Below are 24,684 nucleotides of genomic sequence, written 5' to 3'. Positions count from 1 at the left end.
TTTACCTGATAAATTTCTTTCTCCAACGGTGTGTCCGGTCCACGGCGTCATCCTTACTTGTGGGATATTCTCTTCCCCAACAGGAAATGGCAAAGAGCCCAGCAAAGCTGGTCACATGATCCCTCCTAGGCTCCGCCTACCCCAGTCATTCGACCGACGTTAAGGAGGAATATTTGCATAGGAGAAACCATATGGTACCGTGGTGACTGTAGTTAAAGAAAATAAATTATCAGACCTGATTAAAAAACCAGGGCGGGCCGTGGACCGGACACACCGTTGGAGAAAGAAATTTATCAGGTAAACATAAATTCTGTTTTCTCCAACATAGGTGTGTCCGGTCCACGGCGTCATCCTTACTTGTGGGAACCAATACCAAAGCTTTAGGACACGGATGAAGGGAGGGAGCAAATCAGGTCACCTAAATGGAAGGCACCACGGCTTGCAAAACCTTTCTCCCAAAAATAGCCTCAGAAGAAGCAAAAGTATCAAACTTGTAAAATTTGGTAAAAGTGTGCAGTGAAGACCAAGTCGCTGCCCTACATATCTGATCAACAGAAGCCTCGTTCTTGAAGGCCCATGTGGAAGCCACAGCCCTAGTGGAATGAGCTGTGATTCTTTCGGGAGGCTGCCGTCCGGCAGTCTCGTAAGCCAATCTGATGATGCTTTTAATCCAAAAAGAGAGAGAGGTAGAAGTTGCTTTTTGACCTCTCCTTTTACCTGAATAAACAACAAACAAGGAAGATGTTTGTCTAAAATCCTTTGTAGCATCTAAATAGAATTTTAGAGCGCGAACAACATCCAAATTGTGCAACAAACGTTCCTTCTTTGAAACTGGTTTCGGACACAGAGAAGGTACGATAATCTCCTGGTTAATGTTTTTGTTAGAAACAACTTTTGGAAGAAAACCAGGTTTAGTACGTAAAACCACCTTATCTGCATGGAACACCAGATAAGGAGGAGAACACTGCAGAGCAGATAATTCTGAAACTCTTCTAGCAGAAGAAATTGCAACTAAAAACAAAACTTTCCAAGATAATAACTTAATATCAACGGAATGTAAGGGTTCAAACGGAACCCCCTGAAGAACTGAAAGAACTAAATTGAGACTCCAAGGAGGAGTCAAAGGTTTGTAAACAGGCTTGATTCTAACCAGAGCCTGAACAAAGGCTTGAACATCTGGCACAGCTGCCAGCTTTTTGTGAAGTAACACCGACAAGGCAGAAATCTGTCCTTTCAGGGAACTTGCCGATAATCCTTTTTCCAATCCTTCTTGAAGGAAGGATAGAATCCTAGGAATCTTAACCTTGTCCCAAGGGAATCCTTTAGATTCACACCAACAGATATATTTTTTCCAAATTTTGTGGTAAATCTTTCTAGTTACAGGCTTTCTGGCCTGAACAAGAGTATCGATAACAGAATCTGAGAAACCTCGCTTCGATAAAATCAAGCGTTCAATCTCCAAGCAGTCAGCTGGAGTGAAACCAGATTCGGATGTTCGAACGGACCCTGAACAAGAAGGTCTCGTCTCAAAGGTAGCTTCCAAGGTGGAGCCGATGACATATTCACCAGATCTGCATACCAAGTCCTGCGTGGCCACGCAGGAGCTATCAAGATCACCGACGCCCTCTCCTGATTGATCATGGCTACCAGCCTGGGGATGAGAGGAAACGGCGGGAACACATAAGCTAGTTTGAAGGTCCAAGGTGCTACTAGTGCATCCACTAGAGCCGCCTTGGGATCCCTGGATCTGGACCCGTAGGAGGGAACTTTGAAGTTCTGACGAGAGGCCATTAGATCCATGTCTGGAATGCCCCACAGCTGAGTGACTTGGGCAAAGATTTCCGGATGGAGTTCCCACTCCCCCGGATGCAATGTCTGACGACTCAGAAAATCCGCTTCCCAATTTTCCACTCCCGGGATGTGGATAGCAGACAGGTGGCAGGAGTGAGACTCCGCCCATAGAATAATCTTGGTCACTTCTTCCATCGCTAGGGAACTCCTTGTTCCCCCCCTGATGGTTGATGTACGCAACAGTCGTCATGTTGTCTGATTGAAACCGTATGAACTTGGTCCTCGCTAGCTGAGGCCAAGCCTTGAGAGCATTGAATATCGCTCTTAGTTCCAGAATATTTATCGGTAGAAGAGATTCTTCCCGAGACCAAAGACCCTGAGCTTTCAGGGATCCCCAGACCGCGCCCCAGCCCATCAGACTGGCGTCGGTCGTGACAATGACCCACTCTGGTCTGCGGAATGTCATCCCTTGTGACAGGTTGTCCAGGGACAGCCACCAACGGAGTGAGTCTCTGGTCCTCTGATTTACTTGTATCTTTGGAGACAAGTCTGTATAGTCCCCATTCCACTGACTGAGCATGCACAGTTGTAATGGTCTTAGATGAATGCGCGCAAAAGGAACTATGTCCATTGCCGCTACCATCAACCCGATCACTTCCATGCACTGAGCTACGGAAGGAAGAGGAACGGAATGAAGTATCCGACAAGAGTCCAGAAGTTTTGTTTTTCTGGCCTCTGTTAGAAAAATCCTCATTTCTGAGGAGTCTATAATTGTTCCCAAGAAGGGAACCCTTGTTGACGGGGATAGTGAACTCTTTTCCACGTTCACTTTCCAGCCGTGAGATCTGAGAAAGGCCAGGACGATGTCCGTGTGAGCCTTTGCTCGAGGGAGGGACGACGCTTGAATCAGAATGTCGTCCAGGTAAGGTACTACTGCAATGCCCCTTGGTCTTAGCACCGCTAGAAGGGACCCTAGTACCTTTGTGAAAATCCTTGGAGCAGTGGCTAATCCGAAAGGAAGCGCCACAAACTGGTAATGTTTGTCCAGGAATGCAAACCTTAGGAACCGATGATGTTCCTTGTGGATAGGAATATGTAGATACGCATCCTTTAAATCCACCGTGGTCATGAATTGACCTTCCTGGATGGAAGGAAGGATAGTTCGAATGGTTTCCATCTTGAACGATGGGACCTTGAGAAATTTGTTTAAGATCTTGAGATCTAAGATTGGTCTGAACGTTCCCTCTTTTTTGGGAACTATGAACAGATTGGAGTAGAACCCCATCCCTTGTTCTCTTAATGGAACAGGATGAATCACTCCCATTTTTAACAGGTCTTCTACACAATGTAAGAACGCCTGTCTTTTTATGTGGTCTGAAGACAACTGAGACCTGTGGAACCTTCCCCTTGGGGGAAGTCCCTTGAATTCCAGAAGATAACCCTGGGAGACTATTTCTAGCGCCCAAGGATCCAGAACATCTCTTGCCCAAGCCTGAGCGAAGAGAGAGAGTCTGCCCCCCACCAGATCCGGTCCCGGATCGGGGGCCAATATTTCATGCTGTCTTGGTAGCAGTGGCAGGTTTCTTGGCCTGCTTTCCCTTGTTCCAGCCTTGCATTGGTCTCCAAGCTGGCTTGGCTTGAGAAGTATTACCCTCTTGCTTAGAGGACGTAGCACTTTGGGCTGGTCCGTTTTTGCGAAAGGGACGAAATTAGGTCTATTTTTTGCCTTGAAAGGCCGATCCTGAGGAAGGGCGTGGCCCTTACCCCCAGTGATATCAGAGATAATCTCTTTCAAGTCAGGGCCAAACAGCGTTTTCCCCCTTGAAAGGAATGTTTAGTAGCTTGTTCTTGGAAGACGCATCAGCCGACCAAGATTTCAACCAAAGCGCTCTGCGCGCCACAATAGCAAACCCAGAATTCTTAGCCGCTAACCTAGCCAATTGCAAAGTGGCGTCTAGAGTGAAAGAATTAGCCAATTTGAGAGCATTGATTCTGTCCATAATCTCCTCATAAGGAGGAGAATCACTATCGAGCACCTTTATCAGTTCATCAAACCAGAAATATGCGGCTGTAGTGACAGGGACAATGCATGAAATGGGTTGTAGAAGGTAACCCTGCTGAACAAACATCTTTTTAAGCAAACCTTCTAATTTTTTATCCATAGGATCTTTGAAAGCACAACTATCCTCTATGGGTATAGTGGTGCGTTTGTTTAAAGTAGAGACCGCTCCCTCGACCTTGGGGACTGACTGCCATAAGTCCTTTCTGGGGTCGACCATAGGAAACAATTTTTTAAATATGGGGGGAGGGACGAAAGGAATACCGGGCCTTTCCCATTCTTTATTAACAATGTCCGCCACCCGCTTGGGTATAGGAAAAGCTTCTGGGAGCCCCGGCACCTCTAGGAACTTGTCCATTTTACATAGTTTCTCTGGGATGACCAACTTTTCACAATCATCCAGAGTGGATAATACCTCCTTAAGCAAAATGCGGAGGTGTTCCAACTTAAATTTAAATGTAATCACATCAGATTCAGCCTGATGAGAAATGTTCCCTGAATCAGTAATTTCTCCCTCAGACAAAACCTCCCTGGCCCCCTCAGATTGGGTTAGGGGCCCTTCAGAGATATTAATATCAGCGTCGTCATGCTCTTCAGTAACTAAAACAGAGCAGCCACGCTTACGCTGACAAGGGTTCATTTTGGCTAAAATGTTTTTGACAGAATTATCCATTACAGCCGTTAATTGTTGCATAGTAAGGAGTATTGGCGCGCTAGATGTACTAGGGGCCTCCTGAGTGGGCAAGACTCGTGTAGACGAAGGAGGGAATGATGCAGTACCATGCTTACTCCCCTCACTTGAGGAATCATCTTGGGCATCATTGTCATTATCACATAAATCACATTTATTTAAATGAATAGGAATTCTGGCTTCCCCACATTCAGAACACAGTCTATCTGGTAGTTCAGACATGTTAAACAGGCATAAACTTGATAAGAAAGTACAAAAAACGTTTTAAAATAAAACCGTTACTGTCACTTTAAATTTTAAACTGAACACACTTTAATACTGCAATTGCGAAAAAACATGAAGGAATTGTTCAAAATTCACCAAATTTTCACCACAGTGTCTTAAAGCCTTAAAAATATTGCACACCAAATTTGGAAGCTTTAACCCTTAAAATAACGGAACCGGAGCCGTTTTAAGCTTTAACCCCTTTACAGTCCCTGGTATCTGCTTTGCTGAGACCCAACCAAACCCAAAGGGGAATACGATACCAATGACGCCTTCAGAAAGTCTTTTCTAAGTATCAGAGCTCCTCTCACATGCGACTGCATGCCATGCCTCTCAAAAACAAGTGCGCCACACCGGCGCGAAAATGAGACTCTGCTTATGCTTTGGGAAAGCCCCTAAGAAATAAGGTGTCTAATACAGTGCCTGCCGATATTATTATATCAAAATACCCAGATAAAATGATTCCTCAAGGCTAAATATGTGTTAATAATGAATCGATTTAGCCCAGAAATGTCTACAGTCTAAATAAGCCCTTGTGAAGCCCTTATTTACGATCGTAATAAACATGGCTTACCGGATCCCATAGGGAAAATGACAGCTTCCAGCATTACATCGTCTTGTTAGAATGTGTCATACCTCAAGCAGCAAGAGACTGCACACTGTTCCCCCAACTGAAGTTAATTGCTCTCAACAGTCCTGTGTGGAAACAGCCATGGATTTTAGTTACGGTTGCTAAAATCATTTTCCTCATACAAACAGAAATCTTCATCTCTTTTCTGTTTCTGAGTAAATAGTACATACCAGCACTATTTCAAAATAACAAACTCTTGATTGAATAATAAAAAACTACAGTTAAACACTAAAAAACTCTAAGCCATCTCCGTGGAGATGTTGCCTGTACAACGGCAAAGAGAATGACTGGGGTAGGCGGAGCCTAGGAGGGATCATGTGACCAGCTTTGCTGGGCTCTTTGCCATTTCCTGTTGGGGAAGAGAATATCCCACAAGTAAGGATGACGCCGTGGACCGGACACACCTATGTTGGAGAAAAAGGTCAGTAGTCCTTTGAAGTGCATTAGGAATTATGAAAAAAGCATGTAATATTGATGTATAATTATCACCACTCTTTTGAGGAATCATAATCCAGTACATCCCATCTAAATGGAAATAATTCTCTTTGAGTTAAGCATTGTCCATTGTCACACCTCATATCCTATTGAGGTACTAAAGTGTGAATGAGGCTCCATTGTGTTATTGTGTTTTTTTATGATAAGTGCACATTACCTCCTTTGTGCAGATTACAGACAAAGCCAGAGAAAAGGAAAATTTGACAGGGTGAGAGACTACCTCTGTTCATGCACTAAGCCTCATATAGAAGTACATTCCTTTAAAGGGATTCCATTGTCTCTTGGTTGCAACACATTGAACTATATAATTTAAAATACTTTATATATACACACACACACACATATATATATATATATATATATATATATATATATATATATATATATATATATATATATATATATATTAGAGCCATTCCTGCGCAGCTTGACATACAGCCTACGCGCGTTTCACCCCCCACTCACACTGTACTTGCAGGGCTTCAACTGGACTCATTTTAAAGTTATATACATGTATGAAATTGTATTTTACATGTTGAATTCATGACATTGTTGGATGCATATCTTTGTACATTTGGGGATGTATCACATTCCCGCTACTGAGCCTTGCAAAGTTTTACTGTCAATTATGACAATGATAAATAAAATTTGGACTTTAAATTAAAAGAAGTGCTGAATTCCCTGTATTTATTTAAGAGTTCCAGTGTACTTTGGGGGCTCTGGCTCATCTCATCTGTGGGTGAGTTTTTATGGGTCTGCACCATTCAAGGTTATAACCTTGATATATTAGTCCAATTAATTCCAATAATTTATGCTGCTTGTTATGTGTAGCTTATATATATATATATATATATATATATATATATATATATATATATATATATATATATATATATATATACATACACACCAGGGATGCACTCACAGGTCTTTTTCAAAACAAATTTAATGGAACGTTTTCGGAGTTCACAGCCCCTTCATAAGCATGCTTATGAAGGGGCTGTGAACTCCGAAAACGTTCCATTAAATTTGTTTTGAAAAAGACCTGTAAGTGCATCCCTGGTTTATGTATGCACTTGTATTCTTGCACCCAGGCTGTTGTCGATTTGGAGGGCTGAACTGGAAGTTGTTTGAGATATATATATATATAAATAAATTAAATGTTGTTCTTTAAAATAATTTATAGTTTTGAATTAGGTTTTCAAGACTGAAAGGGACATGAAACACAAAATGTTTCTTTTATGATTCAGGTATAAAATACAATTTTAAACAACATTCCAATTTACTTATATTATCTAATTTGCTTCATTCTTTATATATCCTGTGTTGAAGAAATAGCCATGCACATGTGTGAGCCAATCGCACGAGGCATCTATGTGCAGCCACCAACCAGCAGCTACTGAGCCTTTTTAGATATGCTTTCAACAAGGGATATCAAGAGAATGAAGCAAATTATGATAATTGAAGTAAATTGGACACTTGTTTAAAGTCGCATGTTCTTAAAGAAAAGTGGAACTTGTATTGAGACAACTAATCAATGCTAGAAGCAAATATTTAAGACAACCCACAGAGGACAACAGGAAAAGATATAAGGACATAAAAACTCACAGAGACACAATGCTGACCCAAGACGCAGCTAGGGACTTGCAAGCAACACATGCTAGATATTATAGACACAGTAACAAAACAAGGCGCCTACTAGCGAGGTTGACAAAACTTACTAAAGGTACACGGAACATAACCAAATTAATAGATAACGGTACTCACCACACAGAAAACAGTGAAATACAAAGAATATTCAGAGAACACTACACACAATTGTACAGAGGGCAGTCTGTAGACGAGGGAGACAAAACAGTATTCTGGGATAGTGTTAAATTGCCTACATTAACGGAAGACCAATTAAGTACTATTAACATGGCCATAACAATTGCTGAGATAACCAGAACGATCAGAGATCTGCCACTAGAAAATGCCCCAGGGTCAGACGGCCTACCAAGCGAATTATATAAAATACTTAAATTATTTAACAGCATACTGAAGGGTACTGTTAAACTCTCGCAAAGATTCACAGAAGCTAATATCAGTTTAATTCCAAAGCCAGATAGAGATCTGCTTTACCCAGCATCATATAGATTACCCTGCCTAATACACAAAGATCAGACAGGCTTCGTTAAGGGTCGAGGCGCTGTAACAAACATTAGAACCTTACAATGCATTACTGGAACCAGCGCAACCTTTAGGAAAGACAAGACCATATCCAATGCATGTGCTCTGCTAATTGACGCGGAAAAGGCCTTTGATAAGGTACTTTGGAACCACCATTTCTCCACACTTGCTAATTTTGGGATTAAGGGACACTTCACACAAGCGATTCAAGCGATCTACAAAAACCCCACAAGCTGTGATACTGGTAAATGGAGCCCAATCCCAACCTTTCACTCTTGAGAGGGGTACAAGACAGGGTTGCCCACTCTCCACTCTCTAATTCGACCTAGCTTTGGAACCCCTGGCCATTAAGATCAGGGAGGAAACAGAAGGCCTAAAAATAGGGACAAAAACTCATCATATCATCCGCAAAGAGAGATAGAGATAGAAGTATATATACAACACCCAAATACAAGTATCCCCAAAAAAATGAACCTTATTACTAAATTTGGACAAATCTCGGATTACAACATTAACACGGACAAAACAGAGTTAGAGGCCTATTTATCAAGCCGTCAACTGTGCTGCATTCGCCGGCACCAATACGCTCGCCTGACATCGCTGCCTCGGACCTGAATACACTCTCCATATTTAACAAAAAAGCTGTCAAAAAGCTGCGCACCAAGTACGGGGCGACGAGCAGCGGACTGTTAACTAACAGTCATCGATCTCGCTGCTATTCAGCTTTTTCCCAGCTTTATTTGTATACTGTCACTAAACAAAGCCACTATACTAAACTGTTTAACCCCTATCCCGCTGCTCCCGGAGCCCACCGCCACTCTAATAAAGTTAATAGCCCCTATTCCGCCACTCCCGGAGCCCACAGCCACCTACATTATGGTATTAACCCCTAATCTGCTGCCCCCTACACAGCCGCCACCTACATTATGTTATTAACCCTATCCCGCCACTCCCGGAGCCCACCGCAACTAAATAAAGTTATTAACCCCTAAACCGCCAGCCCCCCACATTGCCATAAACTAAATTAACCTAGTAACCCCTAAACCTAACAACCCACTAACTTTATATTAAATATTAACTCATCCCTATCTTATAATAAATTTAAACTTACCTTTAGAATTAAGCTATTAATTAACCTATCCTAACTATTATATTAAAATTACATTAAAGGGACACTGAACCCAAATTTTTTCATTAGTGATTTAGATAGAGCGTGCAATTTTAAGCAACTTTCTAATTTACTTCTATTCTTGCTTTTCAAATAAACATACCAAGAGAATGAAGACATTTGATGATAGGAGTAAATTAGAAAGTTGCTTAAAATTGCATGCTCTGTCTGAATCACAAAAGAAAAAATGTGGGTTCAGTGTCCCTTTAAACTATATCAAATGAATAATTAATCTACCCTAACTTTTATACTAAAATTACATTAAACTACAAATTAAATTAACTATATTATATATTTAAACACCTAACCCTACTCAAAATAATTAAAATCTACACTAAAAAATTACTAAGTTACAAAAAACTAACAACTAAGTTACAAAAAATAACAAACACTAAGTTACACAAAAAAATAAACACTAAGTTACAAAAAAGAAAAAAGAAATTATCAAAGATTTAAACTAATTACATCTAATCTAAGGGCCCTATGAAAAAAAAAAACATAACCTACAATAAACTACAAATATCCCTTAAAGGGGCCTTTTGCGGGGCATTGCCCCAAAGAAATCAGCTATTTTACCTGTAAATAAAATAAACCATCACCCACACAACCAACCCCCCCCCCCAAATAAAAACCTAACTAAAAAAAACTAAGCTCCCCATTGCCCTGAAAAGGGCATTTGGATGGGCATTGCCCTTAAAAGGGCATTTAGCTCTATTGCTGCCCAAAGTCCTAACCTAAAAATAAAACCCACCCAATTCACCCTTAAAAAATCCTAACACTAACCCCAGAAGATTCACTTACAGTTTTGAAGATCCAACATCCATCCTCCAAGAAGCCGGCAGAAGTCTTTAATCCAAGCGGCCGAAGTCTTCCTCCAAGCCTGCAGAAGTCTTCACCCAGACGGCATCTTCTATCTGCATCCATCTGCCGTTGAGCGGCTCCATCTTCAAGACATCCAATGCGGAGCATCCCCTTCAATCGACGGCTTCTTCGGAATGAAGGTTCCTTTAAATGACGTAATCTAAGATGGCATCCCTTAATTCTGATTGGCTGATAGAATTCTATCAGCCAATCAGAATTAAGGTTGAAAAAAATCATATTGGCTGTTGTAATCAGACAATAGGATTGAACTTCAATCCTATTGACTGATCCAATCAGCCAATAGGATTGAGCTTGCATTCTATTGCCTGTTCCAATCAGCCAATAGAATGCCAGCTCAATCCTATTGGCTGATTGCAACAGCCAATAGGATATTTTCAACCTTAATTCTATCAGCCAATCGGAATCTAAGGGACGCCATCTTGGATGACGTAATTTAAAGGAACCTTCATTCCGAAGAAGCCGTCGATTGAAGAGGATGCTCCACGTCGGATGTCTTGAAGATGGAGCCGCTCCACGCTGGATGGATGAAGATAGAAGATGTCGTCTGGGTGAAGACTTCTGCAGGCTTAGAGGAATACTTCGGCCGCTTGGATGAAGACTTCTGCCGATGTGGGAGGCCAGGGGTTTAGGGGTTAATAAATTTATTTAATTGCAGTGGGGTCCGGGAGCGGCGGGATAAGGTTAATAAACTTTATGTAGGTGGCGGCGGTGTAGGGGGCGTCAGATTAGGGGTTAATAAGTATAATGTAGGTGGCGGCGGTGTAGGGGGCGGCAGATTAGGGGTATTTAGACTCGGGGTACATGTTAGGTGTAAACATAACTTTTATTCTCCCATAGGAATCAATGGGATATTGGGCGGCAGCGAACATGAGCTTTCGCTGCTTTCAGACTCCCATTGATTCCTATGGCATCCGCCGCTTCCAGGGCGGCGGATTGAAAAGCAGGTACGCTGGGCCGGAATAGTGGCGAGCGTATCTGGTAGTTATTTGATAACTTGCAAAAGTAGTCAGATAGTGCAGAATTTGCATTCGGAACATCTGTAGTGACGTAAGCATCGATCTGTGTTGGACTGAAACCGGCGGATCGTATGTTACGTCACAGATTTCTACTTTTGCCGGTCTGTAGTAGGCTTTGATAAATAAGGCGAATCAAGCTCTCCACAATTACGCTGCGGAATTCCAGCGTATTTGCAGTTGACGGCTTGATAAATAGGCACCTTAGTCTGGTTAAAACCGCACACAAACTCACCAATTAATTAAATTAAAATTAAATTATGATTTTAAAACAGTAAAAGGCAACTTCAAATACCTAGGTATTAAGCTAAATATGGACCCTAATACATGGTACGAAGCAAACTACACACCCCTCAAAAAAGAAGTACGAAAACTAATTACACACTGGACTAAACTCCCCCTTACACTGACAGGTAGAATTAGCTTAATAAAATTGATCTTATTCCCCAAACTCCTTTACTTGCTCCAAATAATACCAAATGATACCCCACACAATACACAAGGTAGATTTAAAGGGTCAGTAAAGGGACAGTAAAGGTTCAGAATAATGTTATATAATTCTGCACACAATGCAGAATTATATAACATTATTTTAGCGGTAACTTTGAAAATTAAAAGTATTTTCAGATGTTGCAGTGTAACGTTGGACTCCGCTCCAGGATCTACTGAGCGGGTCATGGATATCGAAAGCACTTTGCAGGCTTGCTGGCTAGTCACAGCATGCCCGGTCACGCTATTGGAATAAATGTATCTCGCTCCTGCTCTGGTCTAGTAGTGGGAGCGAGCTACATTTTTTGCAATAGCGTGACCTGGCGTGCTGTGACTAGCCAGCAAATCGATTTGGCTATCCAAGACCCGCTCAGTAGATCTTGGAGCAGAGTCCAACGTTACACTGCAACATCAGATGCTATACAATAGCAACACAACCATCACTTTTCATACCTACAAGCGAAACATTATGTGAGGTGATAAACTAAAAAAAAGTGCATCAAATATGTGAAAGGCCACTCACTCTCTGCAAACGTTAGAGAATCACACACAAAGATATTAGAAAATGTATACATAACACCAAAAAAAACATCAAACTGGGAACCTAATCATGTAGGGAAATACCAAAAATGATCCAACCCAAAGGCCGACCTACTACATATGCTATGGTCCTGTCCCCAACTGTAAACATTTTTGGGAATGTTAATACACTGGGTGAATTCCATAATCAATAAAAAATTAACAATTTCCGCTCAGGCAATAATATTTCAGGACATCCAAAACCTCCATGCAAGCAGCTCATCACTCGTTCACAACATAACACTCCAAGCTAGGAACTCCATTCTATACAACTGGTTAAGCGAAAAAGCTCCAACGCTTACACAACTTAAAGGGACACTGAACCCAAATTTTTTCTTTTCATTTACTCCTATTATCAATTTTTCTTCGTTCTCTTGCTATCTTTATTTTAAAAGCAGGAATGTAAATCTTAGCAGCCAGCCCATTTTAGGTTCAGCACCATGGATAGTGTTTGCTTATTGGAGGCTTACATTTACCCACCAAAAAGCAACCATAACCCAGGTTCTCAACCAAAAATGGGCCAGCTCCTATGCATCACATTCCTGCTTTTTAAATAAAGATAGCAAGAGAACGAAGAAAACGTGATAATAGGAGTAAATTAGAAAGTTGCTTAAAATTGCATGCTCTCTCTGAATCATAAAAGAAAAAAAATGGGTTTAGTGTCCCTTTAAGCACAGAATAAACCAACAATTGTTATTTGAACAAGCAGACACACTAGGAGATCTCCAAGGAAGAACAACACACTTTATGAAAAAATGGGGAGCCTATATACTCACACTAAACAACACCCAACAGACTCAAATAATATACCCAATAAGAAACTCAGAATACATACTAAATGCCCAACTGAATGGTGAATGGCAACTCCAACTAAACAGCACAACCACATAAATAAATAAAATGTGACAGAAAAGCAGACTGTGATTTTATTACAGACAGGAGGCTTCATATTTTGCATCAAATCTTTACCGAATCAGCAGCAAAGAAAACATACAGAGAAAAAAATAACAACATAGTAACAAGCCTACACCAATCAGCACACAGCAGCCTAATTAACTGTAATGAACAAGTCCAGCACTTCCTCTTTTCTTTGTTGCTTCCAGACAGCAGGTCATGTATCTTTTGCTTAAAAATGTTATTATACTTAATTTTATATATATAAATGGTCTGTCTCTTTCAATTGAAAGGAAACTATTTTTTATTCCCCTTTGTATATATCTATCTTCCTTTTCTTTCCCCTTTTCCAGAAAAGTACTTTATATATTACTATTTTATTTCGAACTTGTGTTCATGTAATAACTACCTATGTCATAGAACAATCTTTATTACTTTTGTTATCTTTTATTTAGGAGTTGAATCTCCTATCTCGAATGGGATAAGTTTTAAACGTTGGTGATGTAGTGTTCTCGATGCCTTCTTTGAATCATCCATTGCTAACATATTAAGTCATCATTAGCTCCTCTTTAGATGTATCCCTTAATACCAATGAGACTCACTCTAACCCTGTCACCCTGACTGCTAAATTATCTAGTTCAATATTAGAGTCTCTTTATCCTCACAATTAGCTGGGGAAGTCCCTATCTCTCCCAGTCCCACGTGGAGGCATATATCCAGCCTGATGGCTGCTAGCACCTCCCCGGACTTTTCACATAGGGGTGATAGAACCTCCTCCCCAGAGGAAAAATGGGGTTAAAAGAACCCTCCTCCCCAGGGTTTTCAAGAGGGACATCAGAGCTTCAAAGCTGACAAATTTTGAAATTGTTTATTTTGTTTGAAATGCTTATGTAGGTGCTTTAAATATGCAAAATATGAAGCCTCCTGTCTTGTCATAAAATTTGGATTATTATAGCCTATGGTGACTAAATAATCTTGATTTTATTTAAGACAGGAGGCAAATATCCCCCCCCCCTTCTGTTCCCTCCCTTGATGTGTTAATAAAGATTCTGTTTTCTGAAAATGTCATCTTACGATGTTATTGCTATTGATTTTCTTTTCTGGGATTAGTTGTTACTTTTAGTTTTTTCTTTCTCTTTCAGTGACTGTGGATTTAATTTCCTCATTTATCTACGAACCATGTCATCTGTTGGTTTTCCGTTCCTGGGAGTCGCTGTTCCTTTTGGTCTATGATGGATAGTCATTAAAGTTTCTTTTTCTTCTTGATTGGTTCCGCTGTCTTATGGTCAAAGAAAAGAGGAAGTGCTGGACTTGTGCATTACAGTTTATTAGGCTGCTGTGTGCTGATTAGTGCAGTCTTGTTACTATGTATTTTTTTTTCTCTGTATGTTTTATTTGCTGCTGTTTGGATTCAGTAAAGATTTGATGCAAAATATTTGACTCTTGTCTTTAATAAAATCAAGATTATTTAGTCACCATAGGCTATAATAATCCGAATTATATGGCACCCTGGGGACCGAAAGGACAAAAGCAAACCAAGACTACACAAACATAAAATAACATCCATATTACACCATCCTTGCAGAATCCAGGCACTACGGTTGTATAATCAGAGAGGAGGGGACCCCAGCTGCTGGGTCTGGTTTTCCTGAAATGTTTTTTGTTTTGTTTTTTTATTCCAATTTTTTAAATAAAGAATAAATTAAAAATTGAAGACATAAATATGTATACTCAGAGTTGAGAATGCCCCCAAAGACTTTAACCAAACTGAGACTTTGTCAAACGTTCATTGTATACCAAACTGTCATTCACCAAGCTTTCCAGCAATTATTGACAATCCAATATGTATGTTATGTTTCCATCATATGAATAAAAATATTAAAAAAAAAAAAATACATGTTCTTTCTAAATCATAAAATAAATAATGTGGGTTTCATGTCCCTTTAATAGACAAATGTAATAAATTTAAAAACCTATAAAATGCAATTTCAAGAGACAGAACAAAATATTAATGTCATTACTTGCCTATCAATATTTTCCAATGCTTCAGAAATAGATATTAAGGGTTTCTTCATGTGTTTACGCAAATTATGCTGCAGCAATGGCAGGCAGATATTCCACTGAGTTGAGCATACAACCTGAATTATATTAGGGTCTCCTAAACGAATTGCTTCTTGCAAAGCTGATTCAAGCCTTCTGGTAATTTGTAACTGTGTCTGTAGAAACACAAAATATGCATTAAAATAAGTGGGTGGAAGAATCCTTAAAAGTGTGAGATGCTCGTCTTTAGAAGAAATCCCTTCAAGCACAAATGCTACGTTAAACACATAAACCATAAATAGCACCATTGCTAGCTGAAGTAACATTGTTTTCCATACATTTATATAAGTTCAAGACATCATTGAGAAAGGTCTTCTGTCTCCTAAACACTAGGCAAAGTCATTTATAGCTCTTGTTACTGAAAGAATTAGAAAAGTGCTTGACAGTACACAAACACTAAATACAATGGGCCAGATTATGATTATTTCAATTCATAACACAAGCGCAACCCGACGAACGCAAAAATCTTAATTTTAGCGCAAATTAACGATCCCGCTTGATCATTAATTGCGCAAGAATTAAGATTTTTGCGTTCATCGGGTTGCGCTCATATTATGAATTGAAAGTAAACTGTATTCCCCCATAGAAATCAATGGAGAAAAAAAGTGTGTGTGTGGGGGGGGTGGGGGGGGAAACGAACACCTCACTCACGCAAACACAATCGCATATTCTCATTTGCTCTATGCCGACATGAAAAACATAATTTATGCTTACCTGATAAATTTATTTCTCTTGTAGTGTATCCAGTCCACGGATCATCCATTACTTGTGGGATATTCTCCTTCCCAACAGGAAGTTGCAAGAGGATCACCCACAGCAGAGCTGCTATATAGCTCCTCCCCTCACTGCCATATCCAGTCATTCGACCGAAACAAGACGAGAAAGGAGAAACCATAGGGTGCAGTGGTGATTGTAGTTGAATTAAAATTTAGACCTGCCTGAAAAGGACAGGGCGGGCCATGGACTGGATACACTACAAGAGAAATAAATTTATCAGGTAAGCATAAATTATGTTTTATCTTGTTAAGTGTATCCAGTCCACGGATCATCCATTACTTGTGGGATACCAATACCAAAGCTAAAGTACACGGATGATGGGAGGGACAAGGCAGGAACTTAAACGGAAGGAACCACTGCCTGTAGAACCTTTCTCCCAAAAATAGCCTCTGAAGAAGCAAAAGTATCAAATTTGTAAAATTTGGAAAAAGAATGAAGGGAAGACCAAGTTGCAGCCTTGCAAATCTGTTCAACAGAGGCCTCATTTTTAAAGGCCCAGGTGGAAGCCACAGCTCTAGTAGAATGAGCTGTAATCCTTTCAGGAGGCTGCTGTCCAGCAGTCTCATAGGCTAAACGGATTATACTCCGAAGCCAAAAAGAAAGAGAGGTTGCCGAGGCCTTCTGACCTCTCCTCTGTCCAGAGTTAACAACAAACAGGTTAGATGTTTGGCGAAAATCTTTAGTAGCCTGTAAGTAAAACTTCAAGGCACGGACTACGTCTAGATTATGCAAAAGACGTTCCTTCTTTGAAGAAGGATTAGGACAAAATGATGGAACAACAATCTCTTGATTAATATTCTTGTTAGAAACCACCTTAGGTAAAAACCCAGGTTTTGTACGCAGAACAACTTTATCTGAATGAAAGATCAGATAAGGAGAATCACAATGTAAGGCAGATAACTTCGAGACTCTTCGAGCCGAGGAAATAGCCATCAGAAAAAGAACTTTCCATGAAAGGAGTTTGATATCAATAGAATGAAGGGGTTCAAACGGAACCCCTTGAAGAACTTTAGGAACCAAGTTTAAGCTCCATGGAGGAGCAACAGGTTTAAACACAGGCTTAATTCTAACTAAAGCCTGACAAAATGCCTGAACGTCTGGAACTTCTGCCAGACGCTTGTGTAAAAGAATAGACAGAGAAGAAATCTGTCCCTTTAAAGAACTAGCTGATAATCCTTTGTCCAAACCCTCTTGGAGGAAGGACAATATCCTAGGAATCCTAACCCTACTCCATGAGTAATTCTTGGATTCACACCAATGAAGATATTTACGCCATATCTTGTGGTAAATTTTCCTGGTGACAGGCTTTCGTGCCTGTATTAAGGTATCAATTACTGACTCGAAGAAGCCACGCTTTGATAGGATCAAGCGTTCAATCTCCATGCAGTTAGTCTCAGAGAAAGTAGATTCGGATGATTGAAAGGACCTTGTATTAGAAGGTCTTGTCTCAGAGGCAGAGTCCATGGTGGAAAGGATGACATGTCCACTAGGTCTGCATACCAGGTCCTGCGTGGCCATGCAGGCGCTATCAATATCACCGATGCTCTTTCCTGTTTGATTTTGGCAATCAGACGAGGGAGCAGAGGAAACGGTGGAAACACATAAGCCAGGTTGAAGAACCAAGGCGCTGCTAGAGCATCTATCAGTGCCGCTTCTGGGTCCCTGGACCTGGATCCGTAACAAGGAAGCTTGGCGTTCTGGCGACACGCCATGAGATCCAATTCTGGTTTGCCCCAACGGAGAACCAATTGAGCAAACACCTCCGGATGGAGTTCCCATTCCCCCGGATGAAAAGTCTGATGACTTAGAAAATCCGCCTCCCAGTTCTCTACACCTGGGATATGGATCGCTGACAGGTGGCAAGAGTGAGTCTCTGCCCAGCGAATTATCTTGGAGACTTCTGACATCGCTAGGGAACTCCTGGTTCCCCCTTGATGGTTGATGTAAGCCACAGTCGTGATGTTGTCCGACTGAAATCTGATGAACCTCAGTGTTGCTAGCTGAGGCCAAGCCAGAAGAGCATTGAATATTGCTCTTAACTCCAGAATATTTATTGGGAGGAGTTTCTCCTCCTGAGTCCATGAACCCTGAGCCTTCAGGGAGTTCCAGACTGCACCCCAACCTAGAAGGCTGGCATCTGTTGTTAGAATTGTCCAATCTGGTCTGCGAAAGGTCATACCCTTGGACAGATGGGCCCGAGATAACCACCAGAGAAGAGAATCTCTGGTTTCCTGATCCAGATTTAGTAGAGGGGACAAATCTGTGTAATCCCCATTCCACTGACTGAGCATGCATAATTGCAGCGGTCTGAGATGCAGGCGCACGAATGGCACTATGTCCATCGCCGCTACCATTAAGCCGATTACTTCCATGCACTGAGCCACCGTGGGGCGCGGAATGGAGTGAAGAACACGGCAAGCATTTAGAAGTTTTGATAACCTGGACTCCGTCAGGTAAATTTTCATTTCTACAGAATCTATTAGAGTCCCTAGGAAGGAAACCCTCGTGAGAGGAGATAGAGAACTCTTTTCTTTGTTCACTTTCCACCCATGCGACCTCAGGAATGCCAGAACTATCTCTGTATGAGATTTGGCAATTTGAAAGCTTGACGCCTGTATCAGGATATCGTCCAGGTAAGGAGCCACCGCTATGCCTCGCGGTCTTAGGACCGCCAGAAGTGAGCCCAGAACCTTTGTAAAAATTATTGGGGCTGTAGCCAACCCGAATGGAAGAGCTACAAATTGGTAATGCCTGTCTAGAAAGGCAAACCTCAGGAACTGATGATGATTCTTGTGAATCAGAATGTGAAGGTAGGCATCCTTTAAGTCCACTGTGGTCATATACTGACCCTCTTGGATCATGGGTAAAATGGTTCGAATAGTTTCCATCTTGAATGACGGAACTCTGAGGAATTTGTTTAGGATATTTAAATCCAAAATTGGTCTGAAGGTTCCCTCTTTTTTGGGAACCACAAACAGATTTGAATAAAAACATAATTTATGCTTACCTGATAAATTTATTTCTCTTGTAGTGTATCCAGTCCACGGATCATCCATTACTTATGGGATATTCTCCTTCCCAACAGGAAGTTGCAAGAGGATCACCCACAGCAGAGCTGCTATATAGCTCCTCCCCTAACTGCCATATCCAGTCATTCGACCGAAACAAACAGAGAAAGGAGAAACCATAGGGTGCAGTGGTAACTGTAGTTTAATTAAATTTTAGACCTGCCTTAAAATGACAGGGCGGGCTGTGGACTGGATACACTACAAGAGAAATAAATTTATCAGGTAAGCATAAATTATGTTTTCTCTTGTTAAGTGTATCCAGTCCACGGATCATCCATTACTTATGGGATACCAATACCAAAGCTAAAGTACACGGATGATGGGAGGGACAAGGCAGGGATTAAGCAGAAGGAACCACTGCCTGAAGAACCTTTCTCCCAAAAACAGCCTCCGAAGAAGCAAAAGTATCAAATTTGTAAAATTTTGAAAAAGTGTGAAGCGAAGACCAAGTCGCGGCCTTGCAAATCTGTTCAACAGAGGCCTCATTTTTGAAGGCCCAGGTGGAAGCCACAGCTCTAGTAGAATGAGCTGTAATTCTTTCAGGGGGCTGCTGTCCAGCAGTCTCATAGGCTAGGCGTATAATACTCCGAAGCCAAAAGGAAAGAGAGGTTGCCGAAGCTTTTTGACCTCTCCTCTGTCCAGAATAAACGACAAACAGGGAAGATGTTTGACGAAAATCTTTAGTAGCTTGTAAGTAAAACTTCAAGGCACGGACTACGTCCAGATTATGTAAAAGACGTTCCTTCTTTGAAGAAGGATTAGGACACAATGATGGAACAACAATCTCTTGATTGATATTCTTGTTAGAAACCACCTTAGGTAAAAACCCAGGTTTGGTACGCAGAACTACCTTATCTGCATGAAAAATCAGATAAGGAGAATCACATTGTAAGGCAGATAGCTCAGAGACTCTCCGAGCCGAGGAAATAGCCATCAAAAACAGAACTTTCCAAGATAAAAGCTTAATATCAATGGAATGAAGGGGTTCAAACTGAACTCCTTGAAGAACTTTAAGAACCAAGTTTAAGCTCCATGGGGGAGCAACAGGTATAAACACAGGCTTAATTCTAACCAAAGCCTGACAAAATGCCTGGACGTCTGGAACTTCTGCCAGACGCTTGTGCAAAAGAATAGACAGAGCAGAAATCTGTCCCTTTAAGGAACTAGCTGATAATCCTTTGTCCAAACCCTCTTGGAGAAAGGACAATATCCTAGGAATCCTAACCTTATTCCATGAGTAATTCTTGGATTCACACCAGTAAAGATATGTAAGCCATATCTTGTGATAGATTTTCCTGGTAACAGGCTTTCGTGCCTGTATTAAGGTATCAATGACTGACTCGGAGAAGCCACGCTTTGATAGAATCAAGCGTTCAATCTCCATACAGTCAGTCTCAGAGAAATTAGATTTGGATGATTGAAAGGACCTTGTATTAGAAGGTCCTGTCTTAGAGGCAGAGTCCATGGTGGAAAGGATGACATGTCCACTAGGTCTGCATACCAGGTCCTGCGTGGCCACGCAGGCGCTATCAGAATCACTGATGCTCTCTCCTGTTTGATTTTGGCAATCAGTCGAGGGAGCAGAGGAAACGGTGGAAACACCTAAGCCAGGTTGAAGAACAAATGCGCTGCTAGAGCATCTATCAGCGTCGCTTCTGGGTCCCTGGACCTGGATCCGTAACAAGAAAGCTTGGCGTTCTTGGCGAGACACCATGAGATCCAACTCTGGTTTGCCCCAACGATGAATCAACTGAGCAAACACCACCAGATGGAGTTCCCACTCCCCCGGGTGAAAAGTCTGACGACTTAGAAAATCCGCCTCCCAGTTCTCCACGCCTGAGATATGGATTGCTGACAGGTGGCAAGAGTGAGTCTCTGCCCAGCAAATTATTTTTGAGACTTCTAACATCGCTAGGGAACTCCTGGTTCCCCCTTGATGGTTGATGTAAGCCACAGTCGTGATATTGTCCGACTGAAATCTGATGAACCTCAGTGTTGCTAACTGAGGCCAAGCCAGAAGAGCAGTGAATATTGCTCTTAACTCCAGAATATTTATCGGAAGGAGTTTATCCTCCTGAGTCCACGATCCCTGTGCCTTCAGGGAGTTCCAGACTGCACCGCAACCTAGAAGGCTGGCATCTGTTGTTACAATTCTCCAATCTGGCCTGCGAAAGGTCATACCCTCGGACAGGTGGACCCGAGACAACCACCACAGAAGAGAATCTCTGGTCTCTTGATCCAGATTTAGCAGAGGGGACAAATCTGTGTAATCCCCATTCCACTGACTTAGCATGCATAATTGCAGCGGTCTGAGATGTAAGTGCGCAAATGGCACTATGTCCATTGCCGCTACCATTAAGCCGATCACCTCCATACACTGAGCCACCGAAGGGCACAGAATGGAATGAAGAATACGGCAAGCATTTAGAAGCTTTGATAACCTGGACTCCGTCAGGTAAATTATCATCTCTACAGAATCTATAAGAGTCCCTAAGAAGGAGACTCTTGTGAGTGGGGATAGAGAACTCTTTTCCTCGTTCATTTTCCACCCGTGCGATCTGAGAAATGCCAGAACTATCTCTGTATGAGACTTGGCAATTTGAAAGCTTGACGCCTGTATCAGGATGTCATCTAGATACGGAGCCACCGCTATGCCTCGCGGTCTTAGAACCGCCAGAAGTGAGCCCAGAACCTTCGTAAAGATTATCGGGGCTGTAGCCAACCCGAAGGGAAGAGCTACAAATTGGTAATGCCTGTCTAGAAAGGCAAACCTTAGGAACCGATGATGATCTTTGTGAATCGGTATGTGAAGGTAGGCATCCTTTAAGTCCACTGTGGTCATGTACTGACCCTCTTGGATCATGGGTAGGATGGTCTGAATAGTTTCCATTTTGAAAGATGGAATTCTGAGGAATTTGTTTAAGATCTTTAGATCCAAAATTGGTCTGAAGGTTCCCTCTTTTTTGGGAACCACAAACAGATTTGAATAAAAACCCTGTCCTTGTTCCGTCCGCGGAACTGGATGGATCACTCCCATTACTAGGAGTTCTTGCACACAGCGTAGGAATGCCTCTTTCTTTATCTGATTTGCAGATAACCTTGAAAGATGAAATCTCCCTTGTGGAGGGGAAGCTTTGAAGTCCAGAAGATATCCCTGAGATATGATCTCCAACGCCCAGGGATCCTGAACATCTCTTGACCACGCCTGGGCAAAGAGAAAAAGTCTGCCCCCTACTAGATCCGTCGCCGGATAGGGGGCAGTTCCTTCATGCTGTCTTAGAGGCAGCAGCAGGCTTTCTGGCCTGCTTGCCTTTGTTCCAGGACTGGTTAGGTTTCCAGGCCTGCTTAGATTGAGCAAACGTTCCCTCTTGTCTTGAAGCGGAGGAAGTTGATGCGGCACCTGCCTTGGAATTTCGAAAGGCACGAAAATTAGACTGTTTGGCCTCTGATTTGGCCCTGTCCTGAGGAAGGGTATGACCCTTACCTCCAGTAATGTCAGCAATAATTTCTTTCAAACTAGGCCCGAATAAGGTCTGCCCCTTGAAAGGAATGTCGAGTAATTTAGACTTTGAAGTCAAATCAGCTGACCAGGATTTGAGCCATAGCGCCCTACGCGCCTGAATGGCGAATCCGGAATTCTTAGCCGTTAGTTTAGTCAAATGAACAATGGCATCAGAAACAAATGAGTTAGCTAGCTTAAGAGTTCTAAGCTTGTCAACAATTTCAGTCAATGGAGCTGTATGGATGGCCTCTTCCAGGGCCTCAAACCAGAATGCCGCCGCAGCAGTGACAGGCGCAATGCATGCAAGGGGCTGTAAAATAAAACCTTGTTGAATAAACATTTTCTTAAGGTAACCCTCTAATTTTTTATCCATTGGATCTGAAAAAGCACAACTGTCCTCAACCGGGATAGTGGTACGCTTTGCTAAAGTAGAAACTGCTCCCTCCACCTTAGGGACAGTCTGCCATAAGTCCCGTTTAGTGGCATCTATTGGAAACATTTTTCTAAATATAGGAGGTGGGGAAAAGGGCACACCGGGCCTATCCCACTCCTTACTAATAATTTCTGTAAGCCTTTTAGGTATTGGAAAAACATCAGTACTCACTGGCACTGCATAGTATTTATCCAGCCTACACAATTTCTCTGGCACTGCAATTGTGTCACAGTCATTCAGAGCAGCTAATACCTCTCCAAGCAATACACGGAAGTTCTCAAGCTTAAATTTAAAATTAGAAATCTCTGAATCAGGTCTCCCCGAATCAGAGACGTCACCCACAGACTGAAGCTCTCCGTCCTCAGGTTCTGCATATTGTGACGCAGTATCAGACATGGCTCTTACAGCATCTACGCGCTATGTATCTCATCTAACCCCAGAGCTATTGCGCTTGCCTCTCAATTCAGGCAATCTGGATAATACCTCTGACAGGGTATTATTCATGATTGCAGCCATGTCCTGCAAAGTAATCGCTATGGGCGTCCCTGATGTACTTGGCGCCATATTAGCGTGAGTCCCTTGAGCGGGAGGCGAAGGGTCCGACACGTGGGGAGAGTTAGTCGGCATAACTTTCCCCTCGACAGACCCCTCTGGTGACAATTATTTTATAGATAAAGACTGATCTTTACTGTTTAAGGTGAAATCAATACATTTAGTACACATTCTCCTATGGGGCTCCACCATGGCTTTTAAACATAATGAACAAGTATCCTCTGTTTCAGACATGTTTGTACAGACTAGTAATGAGACTAGCAAGCTTGGAAAACACTTTAAAACAAGTTAACAAGCAATATAAAAAACGTTACTGTGCCTTTAAGAGAAACAAATTTTGACAAAATTTGAAATAACAGTGAAAAAAGGCAGTTACACTAACAAAATGTTTACAGTGTATGTAACAAGTCAGCAGAGCATTGCACCCACTTGCAAATGGATGATTAACCCCTTAATAACAAAAACAGAATAATAAATGACAAAAACGTTTTTTAAACACAGTCACAACAACTGCCACAGTCTACTGTGATTGTTACCCTTCTCAAACACGACTTTGAAGCCTTCTGAGCCCTTCAGAGATGTCCTGTATCATGCAGAGGGAAGCTGAATGTCTCTGTCAGTATTTTTAGCTGCACAGAAAAGCACTAAAATAGGCCCTTCCCACTCATATTGCAACAGTGGAAAGCCTGTTACTAGGCAAAAATCAAGCCAGCCATGTGGAAAAAAACTAGGCCCCAATAAGTTTTGTCACCAAACATATATAAAAACGATTAACATGCCAGCAAACATTTTATATTACACTTTTATAAGAGTATGTATTTCTGTTAATAAGCCTGATACCAGTCGCTATCACTGCATTTAAGGCTTAACTTACATTAATCCGGTATCAGCAGCATTTTTCTAGCAAATTCCATCCCTAGAAATATGTTAACTGCACATACCTTATTACAGGAAAACCTGCACGCTATTCCCCCTCTGAAGTTACCTCACTCCTCAGAATATGTGAGAACAGCAATGGATCTTAGTTACTTCTGCTAAGATCATAGAAATCAAAGGCAGATTCTTCTTCTAATGCTGCCTGAGATGAAACAGTACACTCCGGTACCATTTAAAAATAACAAACTTTT

The 24,684-nt window shown here is 41.6% G+C and overlaps 1 protein-coding gene across 1 annotated transcript in view; it reads right to left on the bottom strand.

The window, feature by feature from the left end:
• The window catches only part of LOC128640465 (cilia- and flagella-associated protein 46-like), a 638,812-nt gene that overhangs the window by 498,094 nt on the left and 116,034 nt on the right, over positions 1-24,684 (bottom strand). Inside the window, exon 17 of the mRNA XM_053692944.1 lies at positions 15,151-15,341. Within this exon, the coding sequence (XP_053548919.1) occupies positions 15,151-15,341 (191 nt within the window). The remainder of the gene's footprint in view (positions 1-15,150; positions 15,342-24,684) is intronic.

This window comes from Bombina bombina, chromosome 9 (assembly GCF_027579735.1).
Source record: "Bombina bombina isolate aBomBom1 chromosome 9, aBomBom1.pri, whole genome shotgun sequence".
Classification (NCBI taxonomy): domain Eukaryota; kingdom Metazoa; phylum Chordata; class Amphibia; order Anura; family Bombinatoridae; genus Bombina; species Bombina bombina.
Note: the sequence above shows the minus strand (reverse complement) of the source record. Positions and strands in the feature narration are given on the sequence as shown.